The sequence below is a fragment of the Varanus komodoensis genome, unplaced genomic scaffold, assembly GCF_004798865.1.
Source record: "Varanus komodoensis strain SLA01 unplaced genomic scaffold, ASM479886v1 scaffold23, whole genome shotgun sequence".
NCBI lineage: Eukaryota > Metazoa > Chordata > Lepidosauria > Squamata > Varanidae > Varanus > Varanus komodoensis.
This window is the reverse complement of record NW_025335627.1, coordinates 6,518,173-6,528,212: the sequence shown is the minus strand read 5'-3', so window position 1 is coordinate 6,528,212 and position 10,040 is coordinate 6,518,173. Positions and strand designations below refer to the sequence as shown.

General features: G+C 38.7%; 1 protein-coding gene across 5 annotated transcripts in view; it reads right to left on the bottom strand.

Annotated features, from left to right (window-relative positions):
- Window positions 1-4,350: 4,350 nt before the first annotated feature.
- PGAP1 (post-GPI attachment to proteins inositol deacylase 1) overlaps window positions 4,351-10,040 on the bottom strand; it is a 61,593-nt gene continuing 55,903 nt past the window's right edge. For 4 of the 5 annotated variants that reach the window (XM_044432030.1, XM_044432031.1, XM_044432032.1 and 1 more), the window contains one exon: window positions 4,351-8,752. In XM_044432030.1, coding sequence (XP_044287965.1) covers window positions 8,614-8,752 — 139 coding nt within the window. In that variant the 3' untranslated portion in view covers window positions 4,351-8,613. The remainder of the gene's footprint in view (window positions 8,753-10,040) is intronic. The other variant, XR_006414913.1, reaches the window with a different exon arrangement.

The window sequence follows — 10,040 nt, the reverse complement described above, 5'->3', positions numbered from 1 at the left end:
TGATTTTAAGATTTAGGTTTAGGGCTGAGTTTAAATAATTATTTGGTTGACTTTAAACCATTATTTGGTTAATTTTCAACCTCTCCATTTAGGAATATTCAAAATTAAGTGTAAGTAAATCTAGAGTCCTTTTTCCATAAGCTTTTTTTAAAAAAATAGATTGAACCATGAACACAGATTTACATTTTACTGTGTACAGAAGTTAGCATGGCTTAGCCAATTTACAACTATTAAATTCTCTTAACGGTTACTTAAACCATGTACAAGCAACCTTAGTTTGTTTATATATTAATTTGTTTGAAACCACCCATTAGTATTGTGCTCTGTGCTTCGTTTCTTTAAAAAGGATTAAAAAGGATCTCCCTTCCAGTGCAATACACATAGAAACAAACAGAATGGCATAATTACATTCAATTAAAACTAGAAGTACATGCTTCATCGGAGAGTGCCAATTTACCAAAAGCTTTTCTAACTATATATCAAAGTGGTGCTTCTACTGAATCTACATGTAGACTGCCATTTCAAAGCAATGCACCAAATTTTAATGGACGGTAATTTTCTACATACAGAAACTCTATAGTTTTATTTTTGTTGGTTTTTTGTCAACCAACTAGACTATGCTTTTCCAGGTTCAGGCCATGAAAAAAATGCAAATGACTGAACCCAACAACAAAGCATTACCAAAGCTACTGCGGTTTGGCTGGTGTAGGGGAGACAAAACATGTAAACAGTTTTGGTCCCTGTGCTTCCTTTGTCCACATAAAAGAGCAAGATTCCAGAAAAACTTCGTAGCACCTGTTAGTTTTCCAAGCTAACAATTCTTATAAATATGTTCTATCTTTTAAAGTATTTTGATAGAACATAGTGCTGAAGAAACACAAAAGCATCAAGCAACCAATCAGTGTGATGTTTTCAGAGTCACTGTTCACATGCGATCTGATTTGGGACCAACTCAAAGAAACTGCATAAATTTCAATACACATCTTTCTTTTTCATTGTTTTTATTTTCTTAATATGCAAAATACAACATATTACAATTGAAAAAGAAATGCAGCAATGTTCACCAACATAAAATACCTGAGCAAAGACTGAAGGCAAAAATGTTTACCATTGCACCCAAAAGCATTTGAGCAAAGAGAAATACAGGAAACAATATCCACAGGCAATAACCAATTTAGTGGCACTTTTAAATAAATTACACTAATTTAAAATGCATCAAGATACAGTAGGGCTAATACACTAAAATTTGTAATATAACATGTTGTACAAAATATTGAAAAAATACTTGCACCTTACTTTGATCATTTAAAAATGTACTCCAAACATATAAGTAAACCCTTTATGGAAAACATGAAAGGTTCCACATTCATTCTCAGTTCACCTTAGCAATGGACAATGAGAGCAAAATTTGTCTCCAGGAGCATGTGCCATTTTGTTCTGTGAATGAATGGGAAGTTTTGGGCTATATGCCAGCAGTGAGTTGGCCAGAGCCAAAAGTCTAGAGCTAAGGATGTTCTTTACCCTTCCATGTAGGTTCAGGATTAGCATTACACTGAAGTTGTTTGAATTTTTCATGCACTGTGCAAAAAGGTTTTTCAGGTTTCCTATGACAGTAGTGCCATTTAATTAAGGAGTACCATTTCTTTTAATACAGACAGAGCAAAGAAAGACAGTTATGGCAATGATCCAATGTGGCTGCCCAAAACCATCTGAACCTTGAGAATTCTGGGCATCAAGGACAGAAGGAATTCAGGGGAAAAGCTGCCTCCATGCCTCTTCCACCCTGCAAAAGAGGGCAAAGTCTTTTATGCCTGCTTATGAGGAAGATGGGATAAGGCATTAGTCAAGTCTCATTTCTCCCCTCCCTGTCCCCCAAGCACCAGCTCTGTAGTTCGTCTTACTGAGAAGACTAAAAGAACACCCTGAAGCATTTAGGATGCAAACCTGTAAAGTCCCAGCTCCAACAGAGTCCTAGGAGAGGTTGGGGCCCCATCCCCATCTTCAGAAATACACTCTGAAGTCAGAGCTGGGACTAAGACCTCCAACTGTGGGAGTTCAGAAGGGCAGGGAAGGAAATAATAAATTGGCCATCTAAATTTGCACAGCAGAAGCGCAGAGGCAACCTTATTCTCTGGCACTTTTTCAGCCCTCCAAGTTCAGAAAGTTATGGGCAGCCTCACTGAATTATATGATACTTATTTCTTTTTATTTCTCTTTCTAGAAAAGCCAAATAAAGAATTAGAACAATATTTTAAAGAGCTATTGGCAACTAATAGACATTAGCACAAATAGGTGTGAACATTTTGGAACAAATGCAATAAGAGGTTTTTTAAACATATCCCAATTCACATTCCCATTAACAAGTTTTATTTTAAACCTTTAAATAATAAAAAAGGAAGCAGTAGTAACAGTAAATGGCAATGATCTTGTTAATTATATCAAACAAATTGTGCAATACTGGGTCAGAAAATTACATTTTCCAATCCATAGCCCTGTGCATTTTTAGACAAGAATACAGATCTCTTGCTTTTAACAGTCATCACTGGAGGTGGGGGTTTGAAGGGGAAGATCAATTTGTCCTGGGATTCTTTTTTAATTAAGAGCAAAATATAACCGGAAACACGTGTGGAAATAAATGAGGCAAGAAATATGGGTGAGGGTGGGATTTCTCCACTGGAACTACTGGAGAAACACATTTAGGGCATGGTCACTCCTTAAGTACACTGAAACACCTGTGCCCATATTTAAAATCAGGTATTCCTAATTTTCTTTAGAAATAATCACAAAACAGAATCTTAAATAACATTTTGGTTAAATGTAATTTTTAAAAAGTAATAGCATTTTTGATAATGCTTTGGGTTATTTATGAAATCCCTTTTTGTTGCCAAAGTCCCTTTCTGTTGCTGCGTAGTTCATTCCTTTAGTTTTGAAATGAATTTGTAGAATACAGTCTAATACCATATATCCATTTTACAGACTGCAAAACATAGGTTAGCTTAAGGCACACACTTGCCCCTTCATGACTGAGAAGGTGGTCGTGTCACAGAGGGGATTTCAGCCATCTTCAGATTTGATATTGCACTCTGACATGCATGCCATCCTTCAGTGCAGGATGTTATACAGCTGTCACACACTTCATTTATGAAACACCACAGTGGAGTTTCTTGAGTGGAGTTAGTTTATTCTCTCCCCAGAAAGCAAACTTTTTTTTTCATACAAATTAGCAATGTCCCCAATTAAACGCACGCACACATACACACACATGACTTTCCTGATGGCTCAGAAACATACATATGAGATTACAGGAAGCATGCTAAATAAAGCTGCCTCTACGGAAAACAAAAAACCATGTCCTGGCCTATCAGGTGCTACCCCTCCTGCCCCCTCCTCCATTTCTTCAAGTTCCAAGAAGGGCATCATCACAGGCCTCACAAGATGGCAGACCAGCATACTGGTGGGTTATGTCTGATTTAGAGGGTCACCTCTTACACACTTCCACTGTAAATAAATGCTAGACAATCTATTTTAGCTCCTAACATATGAACAATCCTTTTAGACAAGCAATCTGGTCTACAGAATTTGTATATGCAGTTCAATCATCTATGTCAGCAACTGGCAATTTGTTTCCCGCTATATAAAGGACTACAGCTCCCCTCATCCCATTCAACATGCTATCTGATAGGAATGGAAACCCAGCAGTTTCTAAAAGGTCACAGCTTTCTTATTCCTGATCCATGTAATTCCACATAGCTCATTTGTACTTTTCAGAGGAATTTGCAGATTAGGGCCTAAATCTTGATTTTTAGACTTGTTCTTTGCTGAAAGATATGCATCTCCAATTCAATTTGTAGGGACAATGGCTACCAGACACAGAGCTTCTTGAGGTATGCATCCTCATATATATTACTGTCCCTGTTTACAATTTCTCATCAAGTAGCCCCCACCCCCAAAGTCTACAAACATTTCCAGATCTCAGCAGCAGGGTGCCATGCAAAGCAAGAGGAGCAGTTACTTTAAAAAGGTCCAGAGTAGCAGTTAGCTGCTAGTTCTCTGGACTGTGACTCATGATACCTGGGGCTCTAAGGGCATACTGCAGCATTTTTGTGTGAATTACTGTGTGGAAAAATGGAACATGCTACAATGTTGTGAACTGCCCAGAAAGCTTTGTCTATTGTGTTGTTGTTGTTGGTCGCGAAGTCATGTCCGACCCATCGCGACCCCATGGACAACATTCCTTCAGGCCTTCCTGTCTTCCACCATCCCCCAGAGTCCATTTAAGCTCACATCAACTGCTTCAGTGACTCCATCCAGCCACCTCATCCTCTGCCATCCCCTTCTTCTCTTGCCATCTATTGTTCCCAGCATTAGACTCTTCTCCAGGGAGTCCTTCCTTCTCATTATAGCAAAGTAAATAAATTTAGCTATTCCGCAAATTGGGCTGGCTAACACTGTACCACTAGTTAAACAAGATAACTTGTAAGGTTTGTTCCAGGTAAAGTATTTCAAGTAATACTTTGAAATAATAAGTTTTATTATGCAGTTTGAGAAGTGCCAAGAATTTGTAAAAGTTAAGGCTTCACCCGCCCAAGCCCATATTTCCAAAGCATTTGTTGTTCAAGCATATTTCATTGGCAAAAAAATATCCAGAGATAAATTAACAGTTGCTAATAAGTTCATCCAAGTTCAAGGTTTTCTAAGGTAATGAAAACTGTGTAAACTCATGTAGGATCAGGCTATACTGTTTTGTTTTCTAAAAATAAATGTGACAATCAAGTACCAAAAACCAAACAAGGGTTTCTTATATTGAACATGAATTAACAGAATTAACCTTAGGAGTGTTATGTTATTTAGTGGCTAACTGTTCTCAGTTTGTTCATAACACCTAGCCACAAGAAGCAGCACTGATTCTAAACTGATTTTATAATTCAAGGGGGAGATACAGGGAAGTGGTACAAAGTACCACTATTTCTTCTTTAAGCAGATCTTATTCTTATCCTCCAAACTGCTTTTTGGACCTAGCCATGTATAAAAAAACACTTATGTTCTGGAAGAAGGATTTTCTCAAAGTGAATTCAGTGGTGATACTGGCAGATGGAAGACGGGATATACATGCTGCTCTGGATCCAGCCCAAAATTAATCATGCTCTATTTAAACAGAATACCTAATAATGGAATCTTTAGGTATTGCTCTATTGAAATGCTTAACCTGCAGCGCAGTTTTGTGCCTGTCTTGGTAGGTGCTGCTGCAGGTCCTGCAGGTACCACAGTATTCATGGATGCCAGAGCCCTGGGCTATACAGGATGGTAGCCTTAACACACTCGCCTCAGAGTAAACCCCATTACCACTACTGAGTAGCTACTGATAGAACAGAATGGGATTTCCTTCTTGGGAAAATATGGGTAGGATCGTACTGTTTTCACTTTATGAAAGAGTGTAATTCTAAACAAAACACAAAAGAGGGAGAGGGGATCCAAAGTGCAAAAAAGCAAAAAGCTTTAGGGGCCCGATGTGTAAAAGCCACACAAACACATGTAGAGTCTAGAACTAAAACTGTGTTGTTTCATAACCAGGTATAACAATACACAGACTGGATAATAAAAGTACTATGTTAGAACTATGTTAACTTACTGAGAATCTGACACAAGTTCAATCAATGCACTTGCATCACATACGAGTAAAAACTTATCTGTAGCTTTACCATAATGTCTCCATACCCACATGAAAATGGATATAAAAATGGGTACTGGTTTCCTAGTAATCTGTACAGCAATTACGCTACTCAGCAAAACTGTACTTAAAAGCGTTCTTGAACTGGACATATGCACATTTCCAAATCCTCCCCAGCCTGAAAGCAAGAGACTGTCAGAGGCATAAATTAAACACTGGCCTTTAGACCCTCATCAGGATCAGCATGTGTGGCTTCTGACCTGGTTCAGTCAGCTTGGAGCAGGAGCAGCTTCAGTCCTTCCCCAGCTGCAGAGCAGTTAAAAGTTGCAAAGCAAAGCCAGTCCTGATTCAGAAGCAATTCTGTGCCCTGACAGTGGCCTTTAAAAGAAAAGGCTGTTATCCACATTGTGACACAAGCTGCATGCTACTAAGTAGCCAGCTTATGACTTTGAAGCATGTCCTTAGGAACTGCATGAAACTGGAACATTCGGCAAGTGCCATCGCATTGCAAGTGCTGTAGCATTCTGGCAGGAGAAAAACCATTTGCCAAATTCCTTCCTAGCATGAAGCTTTTAGAGGCACAGGAACACCCTTCAAGGTCAGACTGTAAAAAAGGCCCTTGTATGGTTTGTGGCATCTCCTTACATTGCCAGGTACTGGAAAGGAGCCCAGCAGTGCACTCAGGGAAACACCTTGCAAAAGGTGTAAATAATCCAGCTAGCGGTATACAAGCACACACAGAAATTGCTTTTTATTCCCATAAACAGGTTAGTACACCCAATTAACTGATCTCAGAATTAGAAAGAATGCTTGCCCAGTAAGAGAAGCAAGGATGTAATTTTTATAGGATGTCAAGCCCAGGAGCCACTTGATTTGTTGCTGAATTATTCTTGGCTTTGCATTTACAGGATAACAATTATGGAAAAGTACTGAAACCACACAAGTGGTTTAACTCTAGAACTGGGTAGGCAACTTTGAGGGGTATGGAAACTAATTTTCAGCCTCCAGTTATCAACCTGCAAGGCACACTCCTACCACAGTGCTGCTGATTCAAGAGAACAAGATAAATCTGGCATTCCTAAGACTCCATAGCAGTGTGTCACCTAATTTTGGTGGCAAACTGCTCTGCTTTTTTTACTAGCTGCAATAAATGGAGCCACAGAGGAGAAAGGCCACTGGTGGACTGACTTCTACCCATCCTGCTCTGGATTGTTTAACTGAAAATACTGGTTCTAGTTATCATGCTCTTAATAGTTTAAAAACAGGCTTTAAAATTAAGCTTGTTAGCAAATTTGCAGTAGAGTTTTATACTTTAAAAAGAAAATATTTCAAGTAAATCAGAGAAAACTGAATGACATAATACACTTAAGCCAGAATTAACTGAGGCACTTTAGAAGGGAATAATACAAATTCAACAAAACCAGGACAAAGATCTGTACCAGACCTTGGTTCAGAGAAACGACTCTCTTCCCAGATTGCAACAGTAGGAGGAAGGGAGCCATTGTGTGAGATCAGTGCTTAGGCCTCAAGGCAATGGATGCAGTGAAAATAAATAAGAGATGTACACAACTATAAATAGGTAGGTCAACCTGCTATGCTTTTTACAAATGATTTCCTATTTTTAAAGTGATGGTTGGACACAAGAGGGGCAACATTTGTCTTTGGACATCACACACATACTTCTATACGAAGGCAGAATCCTTTGAAACGTTTGTACACAGAGATGCTTCATTTTAATGTATACTTTTACTGCTAAAACATTAAAGGTTCATGCAGAAGTGCATAGTTTTCTCTTTAGGTGATTCCTGATGAACCAGCGAGTTGCTAAGTGATTTAGCACACAGCCATCAGTTACCTTATGGAGCCCCTTGTGTGACAGCATCTTATCCTGCCACTATAGTAGGTTTGACCAGGATTCAGTTTTGCATTACTGTGTGGGAACCAAAGCTGGATTCAGTAAAGGTGGAAGGAATGGTGGGTGATTATTATGAGAGGAAGAGAGATTGCTTTTATGGTAGGGGATTTCATTAAAGAAACAAATTAATACTTGGACTGGATATTCAAGTGTCTACTGCAACCTGAAGTGACTTACTGAAATCCTTTCCTTCAAATAGTTGCACAAATGTATATCCTGGTCTTGAATATAAGCAGACACTGGAAAATTCATGTTGGTATTTTATTCCTAGACTCAATTATTGTCAAAGTATACACTTGGGCAGCTATTTAATGTGAATTACTACATGTTTCAGTGTATGCAAGCTTGCATTTCTCTGTACAGAAACAGTAACCTGAGAATCTGCCCTGAGGTTCAGAATTTGCAATTTAACAGTACAATGAGCATATATAGAACTGCTCCTTACTGTACTTACTAAATAATGTTATGCTAAATGTGTTGATGTATTGAGCCACTTCAATTATTTGAAAAATCTGCAGGCTTTGGATTATAGCTTTGGATTTGCCATCAATAATCTAGCTACAACTTGTGCTGATAGTCACACAGACCCAAGGAAAGACAAAGCTATGGCAGCCAGCTGAAACAGGATAAGGAGTATTCAGTTTTGTAATAGGTTGTTTTCAGTCATTTGTAAGCTGCACTCGCTTTAGAACTTGTGAGCATGTGGGATATAACATTTTTTTTTAAAGTCAAAACTGCTTCAGTACCAAGCAAGCCACGCTGACGTGTCCATCACCAATGTTAAACACAGATTAAGAACTAGGTTTCCACAATTATTAAAAAAGACAAAACAGTAAGGTACAAAACGTTACATTTTCCAAACATTTTCCATTACCATTACATTGTTCCCACCTTATGTACCTAACATTGTTCTTGCTTCTGCCATTGACAGTAGATGATTTATTTTCATATAATTATATTGTTCTAGATCATCCTTAGTTCATACTTCCATACTCTTGCTGATGAACCCATAATGTTCATTACTCGCATTTTACAGAATACAGCATAATGCATGAAGAAAAAGGGGAATGATTACAAAATACGGTATTCGATATAAATGCATTGGTGCAAATGCCACAACGGCAACAGAACAAGGAAGTGGAAGGTGCACTGCAATCTTCAAAAGTTTACTGTGAGGAGAGAGAGAAAAAACAGCACAGTTCTGTTATTACTAGAGTTGTAAGATGTATGGCATAAACTTCAGATATTCTTAGGGAAATACTGGGTAGTAACCAATATTAGCCCTACATAGAGTAAATGTATTGTAATTAATAGAACTTGTTAAGCATACTTGATATAACTGACATTCACTGTTCAAAATGTAATTGAAAAGTCATGCAAGCATTCCAGTAGTAAGAACAAACCGAATTACCTACTTCTCTAACTTATGAATTGTAAGCTTTTTAATTTGGCCACAGTGCTATACACTCAGCTTCAAAAAACAGCACACTTTAAGAGGTGGAAGTTGAGTCTGAAACTTCTACATGATGAGTTCTTGGGTGACTTAAACCCAGGTCTACCTGATCTAAAACAGCCTTTACAATTGAGGCCACATTTGCGCCTAGGCCACACTTGCATTGTGTCCAAAAATTACTGGGCTGGAGCCAAAGCTCTGTGAAGTTGGAGTGAGGGAGTCATTCTTTCTTAAAAATTGGTGCCAGAGACTTGCATCTTCAGAAAAGTATAGGAATTGGAGTTAGGAGCTTTGTGGGGAAACCAGTGAAAATCACCTCCTGCCACATACACAGAGAGACAAACCATCTGCTTCTGTTTCTACAAGCCTTTGATGGATCCAAGCCAGTTCCATGAATTGAAGGATAGGGTAGATTGTTCTGAGTGGCCATAAATGGCCATAGTGGCATTCATACACATATGTTCTCTCTGCAAGAAGCGTCATTCAGAAAGCTTCTATATTTTGAGGGGTTTTGATGGGAAGCCCTTCTCACCACCTAGTGTGCATGTCCATGGAGTTTGCTGCTTTCTCCGTCAGTTCCAATGAAACGGACATTGTGGCCTTGGAAAACAAGGGAGAGGTTTGGTATGGAACTGAATGCACACATACATAGATGTTCACAGCACCAGTACTGAAATAAATTTACCAGCTATGAACAACGAAGCTGATAGCAACATTGCAGAGGGGTTGGTGGATTGTGTGAATGCACAGATGACCACTCAAAGAACTACTGTTCCAGGTAAGCAACCTGCCTTTCTTCATGGTCTCTATGGATCACACACATGGGTGAATAGCAAGCTGTCTCACTTAATAGAGGTGGGTCAGTGCCATCAACAAGAAGATTGCTTTCTTGAAGGCGCAATCTGCCTTCATTTGCATATCCAACTGGAAGTGGTGAATGAAGGTTGGCAGTTTGGACCAAATTGCAGCCCCACCAATACCCTTTTGCAAATGTAACCTATTGT